The 17,008-nt window shown below is 41.5% G+C and overlaps 1 protein-coding gene across 1 annotated transcript; it reads right to left on the bottom strand.

The window, feature by feature from the left end:
• Window positions 1-1,306: 1,306 nt before the first annotated feature.
• On the bottom strand, window positions 1,307-16,815 carry LOC113522885 (histone-lysine N-methyltransferase EHMT2). The gene is made up of 21 exons (XM_052902852.1): window positions 15,704-16,815; window positions 14,711-14,962; window positions 13,382-13,441; window positions 12,926-13,006; window positions 12,236-12,357; window positions 11,481-11,680; window positions 11,009-11,214; window positions 10,531-10,754; window positions 10,012-10,182; window positions 9,682-9,968; window positions 9,532-9,640; window positions 8,397-8,638; window positions 7,433-7,605; window positions 6,081-6,242; window positions 5,618-5,681; window positions 5,031-5,161; window positions 4,496-4,640; window positions 3,973-4,152; window positions 3,245-3,526; window positions 2,305-2,489; window positions 1,307-1,561 (listed from the first exon to the last, which is right to left on the bottom strand). The coding sequence occupies exons 1-21, from the start codon at window positions 16,480-16,482 to the stop codon at window positions 1,450-1,452; spliced, it is 4,167 nt and encodes a 1,388-aa protein (XP_052758812.1). The 5' UTR covers window positions 16,483-16,815; the 3' UTR covers window positions 1,307-1,449.
• Between the last annotated feature and the right edge of the window lie 193 nt (window positions 16,816-17,008).

Raw genomic sequence — 17,008 nt, 5'->3', positions numbered from 1 at the left:
ACATATGTATAATGCGGTTATAAAGAAAATTGATTTTGAGATACTTTTAAATGTAAAAAAAATAATATAAAAATTGACTATATACCTACTTTTTGCTATTATTTTACATTTTTATATGATCACAATTAAGAAATTTAAAACTGCTAATAGAAAATTGTATCATCCAAACGTATCCAATCCAATCAATCCATCCAATTGTAAACTCCATTATCTAAGTATTTGCGTAATGGAATGGTAACCCTGCCTTCGCTAACAGTATATGCTGGCGGGGCACTCGAGTTAATGAGGTCTCATACATGCACAAACTAAATAGACAACATACGTGAGAATGAAAAAGTAGGTCAGTTAGACCATCTAACAAATATATTTGGAATTCAGCACGCTAGTTTCCAGGGAGGACCATGTGGAGGTCGACCTAACAGAGTATATTATTAGCAGTGGGACTGGTATCCGCATTACTATCCCCCCCCCCGTATTTGAATTGTCTTCTATCTCATTGACATATTAATATTTTTTGTTCGTAATAAACTCAATTAATCTTAACAGATTTTAAAAGTTCTTTTACCTACAGAACGCTACTTTATAAACAAATTACATAGGTTTTTTTTTTAATTAGAATTCTACCTATCTATCCATGTGAAGTCGGAGTAAATCGCTTTATAAGTATGATAAGGTTTTTTAAATTTATCTCATAATTAATTTGATATGTTGCGAAATATATATTATACAATTTGCATTTCTATTTCGTATAATATATTATTTATGATTTTTTTTAATGGGTGAAAATGGTATGGTAACCCCGCTTGCGCTAACAGGATACGCTGGCGGAGCACCAATAATGTGATATAAGGTGATAGATAAGAATGAAAATAGGTCAGTTAGCCCATCACGATGAATTTATCAGGAATTAACCATGATAGTTTTCAGGGAGAACCGCGAGGAGCTCGACCTGGTTGGGTATATTGCTAGCAATGGGATTCAGTCTCCATTACTAACAATCCCTTTCCCCCCCCCCTTTATTTATGATTTTAATGGCTAGCTAATTAACAGGTGACTCAGGACCGTTCTTTATGGCAATCTATGGGGGAGGCTTATGTCCAGCAGTGGACGGATGGCTGAAATGAATGAATGAATGAAAGGAGTGGACAGCAGTGTCCCATTTAAAACAACACCAAAAGCATTACTGCGGTTGCCAATCCGCCTGCTTATAGGGACTTATGTTTAGCAGTGAACAGATAACGGAAAGAGGAGTGGAAGGAGAACACGTTTAACATAATCATCACTTGTACAGAATTAAAAACGAAAAGATTTTTAAAATATATATTGTTTATTTAGTTACGCTTATCATCTATGTTTTAAGACAATTGTAAAGTGTAGTTTGTACACTTAAAAAATTCTATTATAATAAATACTAGTAATAGTAAAGTTGGATTTATTTATAGTACTATATTAGCCTTCGCTGTCTTCTCCCGATTTCTCTGGGTACCTGCAGTCGGACGCGCCACACTCGCACTTCATCCATTTCGATTTCACAGACCAGAATTTGTCGCCGTAATCGAATCTGAAATTAAACAAGCAAATCCAAGGTACAGAAAAAGGATGATGAAATTCAAAAGAGTAATAGAAATTGTCTCTTTATATATACTTTAATTTAATACTATATTTTTATTTCATTACGTAACGATGCCATAAACCTGTTAAAATAGGTAGGTGAGTTCTGACATAGGGGCATTCTGAGGCTGTGTGAATGGCATTTGAAACTCTTGGACGAATATGCATGTGTGTGCGTGAATCAATGGAAAATTTACCAGCAAGCCGCGTAGGCTTTGGGCGTCAGACTTTAGGGACGGCAACGTTAGGGCCGAATTTTTATTTATAATCATAAACTTACAATTCCATTTATTAAAAAATGTAATAAATATGATCGTGAAATAGCCTACTGGAGGCAAATACGTAAATTCACTACAGTTGTGAATGTGCATGGGTGTGGAAGTGTGTGCGTGCATTGTTTTTTTTTTAATGGGTGAAAATGGAAAGGCGGGGTTGCCATTGCGCTAACGGGATACACTGGCGGGGCACCAGTGAAGGGTGATCGATGAATGAAAACAGGCCAGTTAGCCCATCATGATGAATTCATCAGGAATTAACCATGATAGTTTCCAGGGAAAACCATGAGGAGGTCGACCTGGTTGGGTATATTGCTAGCAATAGGATTCTCAGTCTCCATTAATAATAATCTGTTTCCCCCCTGTGCGTGCATTGTTGGGCGAACAACGTGCATACTAGTACGTGTGAGTGACTCACGTGAGCTCCTCGTGCGGTGCGATGTCGCGCGTGGCGAAGAGAGCGACGGTGGGCAGGCGCAGGTCGCGCGTGTGCGTGTACACGCGGACGGGCGCCACGTTGGGTCGGCAGCTGTGGTTGATGAACCGCGCCGCGCTGCCGTACCGCGCCGCGTCCACGCACAGCAAGCTCTTCTCAGAACATTGCTGCCGGGGATATTTATTTATTTCTATGATACATCAACAGATTACAAACAAAAGTTTTACCAATAGAATACAACAATAGCATTATAAGTTTGCAATCCAATTATAGTTGGATTCAACATTCACACACAGAGATGAAACAGCATATGTTGATTTTTTATACAAAAATAATAAAATAATGTTAACGAATGATAAAAACTACATACAAAATAATGACCAAAACAAAACTACTAAATTATACTTATATATATATATATATATATATATATATATATATTGCTTATGTTCTACTGTTTAGAATTAAATTAGTAAAATCTTGCCTGTGTTTGATAATAAATACACAGATACGACAGTGAAATAAGCAACTTTAATTACAACATTAAGAGACTACAGCATGGGGTTCTTCAAAAGGGGGTAAAGACGTTTCTTCAGGGTCGGCAATGCGCGCGTAATACCTCTGGTATTGCAGGTGTTCATAGGCTACGGTAACCACTTACCATTAGGTGGGCCGTATGCTTGTTTGCCACCTCAGTGGTATAAAAAAAAATATATATAAAAATATTCAAAATATTCTTATTTGAACACGTCTATAACTTATTTGCTCCTGCTGAAGTGAAGACATACAATCACAATTGATTGTATGTGTGTTTACACATTTCAGTAACAAAGTTGTGTACACGTTTATCTTTTTTTTTTTTTTTATTGTGATTTTTACTTATAACTTTGAGTGGAGTGCGTGTAAAGCGGTCAGAGCGCACCTCGAGCAGGTCGGGCTTGACGTCGAGCGCGAACATGTACTGGTCGGCGGCGCGCGTGTCGGCCTCCGGCAGCGGCAGCAGCTCGCCGCAGTAGGCCGCCACGGCCGCGCCGCGCGCCGCCGCCTGCCGCGCGCGCAGCCCCCAGCCGCGGCCGCGGGCCCGCGCCCCGCCCCCGCCCCCGCCCCCTGCACCCGCACCCGCACCAGTGCGGAACACCGCCGTGCGCACGCCCAGCGAGCCGCGCTGCAGCAGCTTCGTCACTACACTGTTGCCGCATTTCCTCTGTAAACGATAATTGTCGACAATGTTTTTGAATTGGCAACAACTTTTTTTTTTTATACTTGAAATATATTGACACAATTAGAAACTCGAACTAGAACTGAAAAGTTTTTTTTTTATATTATAATTTTGTTAACTGAGGATATCCATTTAAAAATAAGTTCATATTGTATTATTTAGTAGACAAAATTCCATTACATAAGTAATAAGTGTGAATAAAGCCGTAGGTAGTCAGAGAAGAATCATGCAAATGTTAGAATCCATATTTAAATCGATGAAAATTCGCTTACGATTTTTTGTATATCAAGAATTGGTCTCAAGTTTGCTTAAAATATCAATAATATAAATTATAAATAAAAAAAAAAATGAAATTTTCAAAGATAAATAGCTACACTAAAATAATTCAAAAACTATAGTAGAGTCGGTAGAGCAGAGGGCGTGGTACGCACGAGATCGCAGCCGCAGGTCTGGTTGCACTCGAACAGCATGGGCGGGTCGTGGTAGGGGAAGTTGTGCGCGAGGCGGCCACGTGCGTCGTACCAGCGCCGCACGCCCAGCGCCACGCACGCGCACGACGCGCTGCAGCACGCGCCGTCCGAGCCCTCTGAACTTTGGGCACACGAGCAACCCTGTACACATGAATACATAAGTCAACACTAAGCGGTTTCAAATTTGGAACAGTTTCAAATTTAGAATATATGTTTAAGGAATAAAAAATATAACAATAATTCTTAATCTTTGATTTAAAGATTTTACATTTTTTTTATAATAGTTATTAAATCAGCTGCCAGTAAAGTAAAATTTACTTGATTGTCGAGTTATATAAAAATGAAACTACAACATTTTAGATAAAGGATGTCGTTCAATGGATTTATCATGGACCATAGATGGTATTGTTACGCCACTGGTTGCAGATGTTTATGAGTCTTTGCTCCCTATATTATAGAAAAAAGCATTCTATCGCCGTCTCACCTGCATGGTGGGTATGGAGTAGTCAACGGCGATGTTCTGCGGCATCACGTGCTGCGTCACGTACGTGAAATCGTCGGGCAGCGGCTCGTCGTCCACCTCGTTTTCGCACGGCACCGGGTAGTACTCGCGGCCGCGCGAGATGTCGCTATACGATTACAATGTACATATCTTTACGTGCCATAGACAATATTTCTTACGTGTAGTATTAACAGCAAGGAAAGAGTTAAAAGATTTAACCTATTTAGTTGAATTGTTTTGGTAATCAAAACAGCGGTAAACACTTTTAATTGCTTAAGAGTTTTGATGTAAATATATAAAGTCTGGCGGTTTAGCTATTTAATGTATCCTCGAAATTCATCTTTGGGCCCCATAGGGATTTCTAGGGATATTTTGAGTAAGTTTTTTTAGAATGCAAAAAGAAAATGTAATAAATAATATATGTATTTATGCGTAACACTTCAAATATGAAAACTAAAACTTTGTTACAACGTCATTAAGTTGAATTTCACTTGGTACAGGGTGTAGCGATACTGACTTGGATAGAAGCCGCGGGGGCGGCGCGTGTCCCGCGGCGCGCATGTGCATGGCGAGCGAGATGGCCGCCTCGCACCTCTCGTTCGCGCACACTGACGCTGCAACCTCTCCCGCGCTGTTCGCTATGTCCGTCTGTACATAAACCGAAAATCGATCGTCAGTATAAGCGGACTATGATACATTTGTGATATAAGAAGAAATATTTCAATGATATAGTAATTAATAATCTTTCCTTTGAAAAAGAGAATTATAAAATAAAAATTAAAAAACATAAAAACTGACATAAACAACAAAATGCAGTAGTAAAACGTAAATAAAAATTTGTAATATAAAATATTCAATTTAGTAAAAAAACCACAAGACAAGTTATAAAATAACAAAAATTAAAAATAATACATGTTCTAAAAAATCTCAGTGTCAATCAACAGCCAGTATTAAAATTAACAAATAGGTATTGCAGGTGTTCATAGGCTACGGTAACCACTTACCATTAGGTGGGCCGTATGCTAGTTTGCCACCTCAGTGGTATAAAAAAAAAGAATAACAAGAATATAATTTAATATAATTTAATATAATTCACAAACTCACCCGTGCGCCGTGAGCGAGCAATATGACGACGCAGGCGTAGTGTCCCTGGCGAGCTGCCACGTGCCTGCGGATGTACATGATTTATAATTTTGCGGCATCAGTATGGCATACAGTATATAAATAAATTTGATATTCAAATTCTTAAAGCACGAATTAATATATTTATTTATTATTATTTATTTATTTGCTTGGATACCTCTGTCCCATTCACGTTTCAACCGTGAAGCAGTTGTGTTTGCATGGCTGTGTTTCGGTTTGAAGGGTGGGATATGGCTGTGAATTTACAGGGTAGAGATGAATAACACCGGAGTCCTCAGGAGTGGGAACGCGTGGGAGGTATTATGGGAGAAACAGTATATTTATTTTCGAGCACATACAGCTCAGCAATCGGCGGTGAATAGCTGCAGCAGCGCGTCCTGGTCGGCGGCCAGCGGCTGCAGCGGTCATGTGGGGCGCTACTTACAGCGGTGTGTCGCCGTGCGCGTTGCCTGCGTCGAGCACGTGCGGCGCGGCGGTGAGCAGCTGCAGCAGCGCGTCCTGGTTGCCGCCCAGCGCACACCAGTGGATCGCCCCGTTGCCCTCGTTGTCAATTGTGCCTGCGTCCGCTCCCGCCGATAGAAACAACCTGAAATATTTTTAAAGTTGGTTTTGTTATGTCATCTACTTATTAAAAGAAGCTTTTTCCTAAAAACGCATAGACAATAGAAGTGGTTTTATATCGCTCTGGAATAGGATCGATCTTAATTCGCGGATATACCTACTTTTTTTTTTTGATGGGTGAAAATGGAATGGTAACTCCGCCTGCGCTAACGGGTTATGCTGGCGGAGTATCAGGGAAGGGTGATCGAAGAGAATGAAAACAGGCCAGTTAGCCCATCCTGACGAATTCAATTAGAATTAGCCACGATGGTTTCCAGGGGAACCGCGTGGAGGTCGACCTGACAGGGTATATTGCTATCAATGGAACTGATAGATCGCATTACTAACAATCTCTTCCCCCCGGATATACCTATTATGTATATGTATATGTGTAGATACATGTTCATCTAGTAAACAACTGAATCAAGTAGAAAGGGTGTGAATTTTCTCTAGTCGAACGACAGTTTATGTTTTCAGAATACCTCTCAAGTACTAAGAAAGACCGTACTGTCGCTATAGCGATTTGGATTGTCTACTTGCGATTTTTTTTAATGGATGATAATGGAATGGTAACCCCACCCGCGCTATCGGTATACACCGGCGGGGCACCAGTGAAGGATGATAGGCGAGGATGAAGCAAGTCAGTTAGTCCATCGTGATAAATACACGTGGGATTCAGCACGATGATTTCTAGGGGGACACCAGCAATGGGATTGGGGGGAAAGGGATTGTTTGTAATGCGGACTACTAGTCTCATTGCTAGCAGTATACCCTGACAGGTCGACATCCACGCGGTTCCCCCTGGAAACCATCGTGCTGATTTCCAGGTATATTTATCACGATGGGCTAACTGATCTGCTTTTTCATTATCCACTTATCATCCCCCACTGGTGCCCTCCTAATGTATACCCTTAGCGCAGGCGGGGTTACCACTCTATTATCATCCATAAAAAAAAACTGGCAATGGGACTGCTAGTCTACATTGCTAACAGTTCCTTTCCACCCTGTGTCGGTGCGGTGGCGGTGTGTCGGCGGTGCGGTGGCGATGTGTCGGCGGTGTGTCGGTGGTGGCGGCGGTGTGTGGGCCGTGTGGCGGCGGTAAGTGTCGGCGGTGTGTCGTCGGTATGGCGGCGGTAAGTGTCGGCGGTAAGTATCGGCGGCGACGAGAGGGCGTACCTGACGAGGGCGGGGTGCTGGTGGTCGGCGGCCCAGGCGAGCGGCGTCCAGCCGCCGGCGTCGCGCGCGTCGGGCCGCGCGGCGGGCGCCGCCAGCAGCGCGCGCGCCGCCGCCGCGCCCGCCGCGCCGCCGCGCGCGCCGCACACGTGCAGCGCCGTCATCTCCTCGGGACCCTGTATCATACACACCACACGTCAACACACACTTGTCAAAAGTTCAAAATTGAGTTTCACAAAAAAAAAAAGAACTGACTTCGATAGCAAAACCAGTTACTTTCATTTCAAAACGTAAACTATCTGACCAATTTTGATAAAACCTCTATGAGATCGATTTGCTTCTCAGATCGATCAATTCTTTCAGATATAAAAGAAGTCCAATGCAAATTACAACTGATAGAACTATGAAAAAAAAAAAAATATAAGCACACTGAGAACCTTATTTTTTTAAAATAATATTTAGCATTAGGAATCTCCAAATTATAGTACTCTAAGACTAGCACAATTTTCTGCATATTTGGGCCACCATTGAATGTGAAATACCTCATAAAACGTACACACAATGCAGAGTTGCTAATCTTCCGTCAATCAAAGGTCCGTACGCCAACAACCGAACAGAAGCCAAACGCAAACATTCCGCGACGTTACGTTGATGTATTGAACCAACTTCGTGAAGTATGATCGTAAGTAACAAATGCAATTCGATTATCCACAACAAAACACCAATATATCAAACATTGACATTCCATTGCGGATGATTGGCAACTAAAAATCATTGTAATGTACAAAAATCATTAGACTATCTATATCTTAAGTCGAGTACACAACCAATGTTACCACATACAATTAATTTCATCTTATTCTTAGTTAATGTATTTTTTTATATGTTACAAATAATACTTATAAATACATTACAAATTTAATTTATATATATTTGATTTATATACTATAATGTAGGCCTTACTTACCGGAAAGTTAACATCACAGCCTGCGGCAATCAAGTATCTGATCACCTTTAACAGGTCCTCATCACTAGGTTTGAGTTCATCAGTTTCTTTTTCATCCTTTTCTATTTCAGTCTGTTGTTTCGTATCAGCTGCTTCGTCATCTTCTTTGTCTTCCTCCTTATTTTCATCTAATTTCGTCTCTTCTGTAGTGTCTTTCGTTATTTTCAACTTTTTGCTGATTTCGTCATTTTTATCAACCAATTCTGTAAATGATAATAATTTTATTACAATTATTTTATTACAATTATTATATAAACATGAGAGCACCATAATTGCTATTATCCCTTAAAAAAAAAACTCAGTATTTGTAGAAAAATTGAGTCTTTTTTAAAGGATAATAATGAAATGGTAAACGCGGACGAAACAATTTAGTAGACACATAGTGACAGATTCATAAAAAATTAACCAAGATAGTTTCTAGGGGGAATCATGTAGATTGACCTGATAACGCTAGCAATGAAGCTGTTAGATCTCCATTACCAACAATCCCTTTCCTCCCAAATATTGAGTAGAAGCAACATGTGTTGATTTATAACAAAGTTAGTTATAGTGTCGATCGCCGTTGGATTTGTAGTCTTGCCGCCGCCTGCCGCCCGCTGGAGGCTGGACTCACTGACTTCGCACGGCGAGCAGCAGCAGCCCGAGCGCGGCCGCCGGACGCCGGACGCCGGGCTGGCACTAACCTCGCACGGCGAGCAGCAGCGGCGTGCGGCAGGCGCGCGCCGGCGCCGCGCAGCATCCCGAGCGCGGCCGCCGGACGCCGGACGCCGGGCGCACGCACGGCGAGCAGCAGCGGCGTGCGGCCGGCGCCGTCGGCCGCGTCCAGGCGCGCGCCGCGCCGGCAGCCGCGCGGCCGCCGGACGCCGGACGCCGGGCTGGCCCGCACGGCGAGCAGCAGCGGCGTGCGGCCGGACGCGGCGCGTCCACGCGCGCCGGCGCCGCGCAGCATCCCGAGCGCGGCCGCCGGACGCCGGACGCACGCACGCGAGCAGCAGCGGCGTGCGGCCGGCGCCGTCGGCCGCGTCCAGGCGCGCGCCGGCGCCGCGCAGCAGCCCGAGCGCGGCCGCCGGACGCCGGACGCCGGGCTGGCACTAACCTCGCACGGCGAGCAGCAGCGGCGTGCGGCCGGCGCCGTCGGCCGCGTCCAGGCGCGCGCCGGCGCCGCGCAGCAGCCCGAGCGCGGCCGCCGGACGCCGGACGCCGGGCTGGCACTAACCTCGCACGGCGAGCAGCAGCGGCGTGCGGCCGGCGCCGTCGGCCGCGTCCAGGCGCGCGCCGGCGCCGCGCAGCAGCCCGAGCGCGGCCGCCGGACGCCGGACGCCGGGCTGGCACTAACCTCGCACGGCGAGCAGCAGCGGCGTGCGGCCGGCGCCGTCGGCCGCGTCCAGGCGCGCGCCGGCGCCGCGCAGCAGCCCGAGCGCGGCCGCCGGACGCCGGACGCCGGGCTGGCACTAACCTCGCACGGCGAGCAGCAGCGGCGTGCGGCCGGCGCCGTCGGCCGCGTCCAGGCGCGCGCCGGCGCCGCGCAGCAGCCCGAGCGCGGCCGCCGGACGCCGGACGCCGGGCTGGCACTAACCTCGCACGGCGAGCAGCAGCGGCGTGCGGCCGGCGCCGTCGGCCGCGTCCAGGCGCGCGCCGGCGCCGCGCAGCAGCCCGAGCGCGGCCGCGCGTCCGCTCCGCGCCGCCGCGTGCGCACACGTGCCGCCGTCCATGCACTCCAGTTTCTCGTTCACGTCGGCGACTGACGCTAAAATTAAAAGAAATTCGTTTATTCGAAACAATCATCGTCAGTTCGGTAGTACGATTTTAAGTCGATGTAAATTCGGCAATGCCGCATTATACGTCTTATGTGACGACGTGCGTTGGAAGGCTTGAATGCCTTCCAACGGCGACGCTGAATGCTATTTTGGAACGTCGAGGTTTGGTCGCCGACTTTACACGACCAAAGATAGGTCAAATGTGTCTAATCTATGTCATCAAGATACTGAGCTAATCAAGCAACATGAGAATAGATTTTTTACATAAATAATTTTAAAAATTATCTATGGAGCATTCAAGTACATATGTACTAAATTTACCTAAATAGAAAACTCACCAATCTTAGGTATAAGCTGCTCAATGGATTCCCCCGCTAATATGGCATCACAGAGCGTCTGCGCGGGCGAGCCGCTCAGCAGTTCTTCATAGTCAGTACTCTCAGGTTTTTCACATAGGCGCTTCAAATCTTCCAAGTTAGACGGCAGCAGGTCTTCTGGTATAAGTGGCTGTTCATCCTCTTGTAATAGCTTCGAGGTTGAGAAACTGAGATACGCCGGAGTACTATAATAAATATAATTTCTCATTTTATATATATTTATGCTATATAATACAGCTTACTCATAGATAAGGACTTGATATTACTAATTTTTTATAACTTATATCAATAACACTAAGAAGTGACTTGAAACATAATTTAAAAGAACTTTATTATAAAAATATTTCACTGCCACAACACATATCTAATATTTTGGTCCACCGAGTCGGACTAAAACCGACAACTTACAAATAGTAATCAAACTAGAGAAGGTACTCACCACTGCTCCCTTTGGTCAGGCAAAAAAATCCTCTTGTTGCTACAGTGCATCTGCACGTGAACCTTCGAGCAGTCGCGGTTGACCGGCTGCCAGCGGTACGACAGCACGCCGCAGTGCGGACAGCCAGTAAGCAACTTTGACTCGGCGGTAGGTAGCCCACACTCAAGATGGAACAAATGCCCTTCTGAGCATTGGTAGAATATGCCCTAGTAAAGTAAACAATATACTTAGACAACGCAGGACAGTTGTTTTTAACGAGTATGGACCATTTATATAACGTTAAATATCTGTGTCATGACGCTTTTGCCAGTTTTAAGATGTTCTCGAAATAACGTGTACGAGACTTAAAAGAACTTTAGACAAATTATAGAACTTTTCAATAATTATTTTCTGTGACAAGATAGATAGCGGTTAGCTGGTCCGCTGCAACGCTGCCAGCCGCTCGCTACAGACAATAGACGGCACGACTTACTTGAGTACAGAACAGTCCGCAGGCGGGGCAACACATGTGGCGCTGCAGCTGAGCGGCGTGGAGGCTGCACGCCAGCACGTAGGGCGCTCGGGGCCCGGCCCGCTGCAGCGCCGCCAGCTTCCCTCCCTCCCTCCGCGCCGGGTGCGAACATCCCACGCGAACACCGTCCACCATCTCAATCGCTTGGCAGAACACTGGCTCTGCATACAAAGTTTGTTGTTGTTACTAATTAACATAAATACAACAAAGACTGTGCCAATAAATATTGCCAAGATAATGACAAGTCGTGTAAGATGTCCAAAACAATATTTGTTCTCTATTCATAAAGCATCCAATAAAGTAATACCATGAGATCCTACTATTTAGGGTAATAATTTATAGTAAAGTATTTGAAGACGAAGATCAACCAACCAGTGTGTGTTGCCAGTGATGACTTATGGAACCAAAACATGGTCCTACACGATTGCCAGTGTGCAAAAATTTTAAAATACTAATAAAATATACAATTAAAGGCTAAAATGATAATGATAATTTACAGTAAAAAGATTCATTGGAATTCCTTACCTCAGCACTTCAATTGAAACTTTTCATATAAATAAATAGATGGATAAAACAATAAAGGTATTATTTAATATAGTAGAGTATTTATTTAGTTTTAAATAAAGGTAAATTGAGTAGTACATTCAGCATAATTTCAAAACAATTGATTTAATGTTCAAAAACCAGTTTCAGTAGTCATTCGTTCATTAAATTACCTGTAAGTTCTTCAGGTGCTGGATATATGTTACTTGGCTTCTCACACAGACATGTAGCCACCACTGTTGACTCCTCGTCAGGGCAGGCGGCTTCTGAACCTTCATCACCTGCCGCTGGGTTGCTAAACAAAGCAAATATATACTGGTATCATACTATGTATTAAATATATAATAGTAGCCTATAGATACCTGTAACATCAGGGATGTCACGGCGCGTGTTGCCGACCCTTAAGAAACCTTAATACGCCCGTATTGAAAAACCCCATACACAAGTACATTCTTTCACTACAACCAAAACGGTACAAAACATAGACAAAACTCTTTTTTCCTTAATCCATACTGTAGGTGGTAGATACTAACTAAATACCAAGAAACATATTCCCAAGGAGGAGTAGTACATTAGACAGGTGGCCGGTCGTAAAACCAGAAACCAAAACTTTGTGTAATATGAATATAATCGAATTACACCGACCCCAAAATAATTGATTTAAGGGCAAGAAGATTATAAAGGGCCATAGACAAAATAGAATTAAAATTTAATCATATCAGATAAAAATCTGATACACATATTACAATTAATAGATTTTTTTCTGATTTTGGACTTGATCTTCAAGTGAGAATACAATGAATTATAGGAGTAAACTGTACATTTTATTTCAAATGGCATACCCTTTATTTAAATAATGTTACCTGTTATCATCTTGTTCAGCTTCCGACTGCGCTTCCTCTCCGCGGGACGCGCGGTTTTTCTTCCGTCGCGGCATGTACGCTCTGTAAAATGAATGGTGTAGAAACCAAAATGCGCTTGAATTTTAATATTATTTTTAAATTTAGAAAGCTACAGGGCACAGTGCAGAGTGTTTGACAATTGACGGAGAAAGAGAGAAAATCAAAGGACTCAGTTTTGCCACAATTATATTGATGTTATCATATAAAATAAGTTTGGGTCTTAACAAATAAAAATAATAATCTTCATTCGAATATTTATAAACTTGTTTAAAAGCTTTTTTAAACAGCCATTCCTTTAAATTTTACATATTAAACAAATAGTTTCATGAAATTTTAAATTGGAAATTTAATTGGTTTGCAATCTATCATAATGAAGCTTATCAAATAGTTTTATTAAAAAAAATGTAACTTGCTTACCTGTCAGTGTCATCGATGTAATGCTTATTGGTCCGCCTCGAGGACCGGCGTGGTGGAGCCCTAGAGTAATTTTTTACACTAATTAACCTTATATATATATATATATATATATATATATATATATATATATATATATATATATATATATATATATATATATATATATACATTCACTTGTAAGTTACATATAAAATAATGTATTTATAAATGTTGTAAGCAAGGGTGGACTTATCTCTGACAGAGATCTCTTCCAGTCAACACAATACAGTGAGACAGCATTTCGTTAGCGGGCAGCTGAAGTGCTACAACTATTAATACATAAACACATATGTAGATAAATAAAATATTACATTAATACATACACTATAAATACATATAATATCTACCTACTTATATAATAAATGTTAAAACAAATGAATATACTACTTACATTATATACTAATTAAAATATATATCAAGTACTATTGAATTACTATTTCATCATATCAGCTGTTAACTGTACACTGAGGGGGGAAAGGGATTGTTAGCAATGGAGTTTGACAGCCCCATTGCTAGCAATATGCCTTATTAGGTCAACCTCCACGTGGTTCCCCCTGGAAACCATCGTGAACAATTCTTGTTGAATTCGTCACAATGGGCTAACTGACCTACTTCATCCTCACCTATCATCTTTCACTGGTGCCCCGCCTGTGTATACCGATAGCGCGGATGGTGTTACCATTTCATTATCATCCTTAAAAAAAAAAACTGTACCCTGAAAGCTTATCCTCCTCACAAGGGGAGTTTTAATGCAGTAGTTACCATGATTGGCAGACATTTTAAGAGGGACACTGCTGCCTATCCCTTGACCATTTTCTCTTAATCACATCTTATGACACCCATGTAAAAGGATTTACTAATGGATTTACTTGAGATTACCCTTTCTATGCCAGGACCACATGGATTACTACTTGGTATTGCAGAAATGTAGAGTAAAAAAAAATATATAGTAATCATTGCAACATTGAATGTGGGTGTGTTTTAAATTAAATCTGAAATAAAACTATATACATGAAATAGTAGTCATTCTAACAACAATGCTAGAACATGGACTGTACAAATCTATAACAATATTTAAAAACCTGCCAATTCCGACAAAATTATAATAATACTAAGTAAGTTAATAGTAATATATAAAGTAAAATACCTTGAAAAAAAAAAAATAAACCTTTTTACAATGCCACAAATTAGTCATGATATGTAATAAAATATACATTAAAATATATTGTAATGTTTCCAATTCTAGCAGGAATAATGCAATTTTTTAAAGTAATAAAAAATTATATTTACTTCTCTTCATCACCATGGGCTATTGGTGATGAACAATCACTGTCATTCATTCCATATGTGGAGTTGAGTCTATGGGAGCGCCTTGGTCGTTCTGTCTCTGATGCTTCTGCAGAGCAGTAAAATTCTTCATCACTGCTTTCAGAGGCAGTGTCTTCATCAGCCTCTAGAAGTTTACTGATAACTTCAGAGTCATCATCAATTTCCTCTTCTTCATCTTCATCCATCACTTCTATTTCATTATCTTCTGTGTCTCTGATAAAAAAATGTCATAATTTATTTGGGTTAATAAACATTCATATTAAATAATATAGAACATTTGTAAATAAAACTAAATTTTTCGAATAAAATATTTTTAGTTACACTAATATGGTGACAAACAAGCAAGTTTGCAAGCAAACACCAAGATTGTAACATCAGAGATATCATGAGCATGTTGCTGATCCTTAAGAAACCTTATTCTGGCCTTCTGAAGAACCTCATGCTGTAGCTTCTAGGGAAAATTCAAATATTTTTTTAGAGTTTAATAATGGCAAAGATTCTCATATTTTATCTAATATAAAGTTGTATTAGACTACTGAAAACTCTCCTAACAATCAATGGGCCTCCTCAAGGAAGATACATTAAACACTCTAGATCTCATAGAATCTCCGCCTGTTTAAAGTTTCAAAGTATATTATGATATATATGTATATCATTCTAACTATCTGGACAAGTAGTGGCCTTCCACCATGCGTTCTTAAATGCACAACCACTCTCTGGAATCAACTTCCAGCAGCAGTATTTTCGAATCGATATGACATCATAACCTTCAAGAAAAGAGCATATTCCTTTTTAAAAGGCTGGCAGCACACCTGCTATACCACTGGTGTTGTAAGTGGTCATGGGCAGCGGTATTTACTTACCATCAGGTGAGCCATATGCTCGTTTGCCCCCTGTGTTGTAAAAAAAACCTGTGTCACACAGATTTACAATTGTGTCTTGTGCAATATTTACCTGATCTCCACATCATCCTCTGTTGAGTCCAAGTTAATTGCCTGCAACCCCAATTCACACAAGTGCTTGAGTTTCATCACTTTGCTTTGACTTTTATCATTAGAATTTCTAGTTTCTACCCTTGAACTCTTATCCTTTTTCTCCACATTCTGAGTACCTTCAGAGGCAGCGGACTTAGCAGAGCGTCTAGTCCGTACACCTTCTTCCTGCTTATCTTGTAAACCGAGCCGAGCATTATTCTGAGATTCAACACCAATACGTAGCTCCTCATTTTCTAATACCTTAGCAGTAGGTTTTATACGACGGGACAGCCTTTGAGTAGGACCAGATGTTTCATTATATGATTTTTCTTTTCTTGCTATAGCGTTAGCTAGGACATTATCGGAAGAGTCTTTGCTTCGGCGTCTTGTTGAGCGTTTGGGCGTAGTGTGCGAACTATCAGATGCCTCATCATTTTCAGATACAGACTGGCTTACACTTTTGTCTTTTTTGGGTGACACAGAGTCATTATCCTCTGACCACTCCCACCTACCTCTCGTCCTGCTAGAACGCCTCGGTGAGAACTCCTCGTGTTTATCCTCGTTAGAAACTATCTTCATGTTACTACTTTTAGTTCCCGATTTCTCAGATCTAAATGTTAACACTATACGCGGTTTGGTCTCGTCCCCGTCACTCTTGTCTGCCTTTTTGTCCACAGTAACGACTAAGCTTTCCGCAGATTGATTTTTATCCACCTTTTTTTTCGAAGGGCCAGCCACATCGCTTTCATTTTCAGGCATAGTGTCAAGGTCTTTTAGTTATTTAGTTAACAGAAACAAGTTATAAGTCGTCGTCTGATTTAAAATATGTTGACAACTTAAACTATTCATAAATGTGTATATAAATCATGATTAAATACAACTATGGAAGAAAACAAAATTTCCTTCGCGTATACTACGATATACTTTAGTACTACTACAGATACTGTGATTATAGACAAAAAAAAAATATTTTTATTATTCTTTGATTAATTACTTAATTATTTCCACACGTGTACAAAAAATATCTACAAAAATCAAGTAAATATCTAAAATTCTATAACAAATAATATTATTGTTAATATGTTATTTTTTTTTCATTAAGAACAAATAAATACACAGAGTAAGAGTTATCTTTTTTTTTTTTTTTAGTACGTTTGTTCCGTTTGGAACAGGCTAAGGTCGGAGACCATGCTGCCTAGTCTTCAAAAAGATAATTTGTCTGGAATTTTAGTAAGAGTTATCTCTAAAGACCATAGATTAGAGAGGTACAGACTAACATTTACAA

Source organism: Galleria mellonella, unplaced genomic scaffold, assembly GCF_026898425.1.
Source record: "Galleria mellonella isolate WM207_F2 unplaced genomic scaffold, CSIRO_AGI_GalMel_v1 utg962, whole genome shotgun sequence".
In the NCBI taxonomy this organism is placed as follows: Eukaryota; Metazoa; Arthropoda; class Insecta; order Lepidoptera; family Pyralidae; genus Galleria; species Galleria mellonella.
Note: the sequence above shows the minus strand (reverse complement) of the source record. Positions and strands in the feature narration are given on the sequence as shown.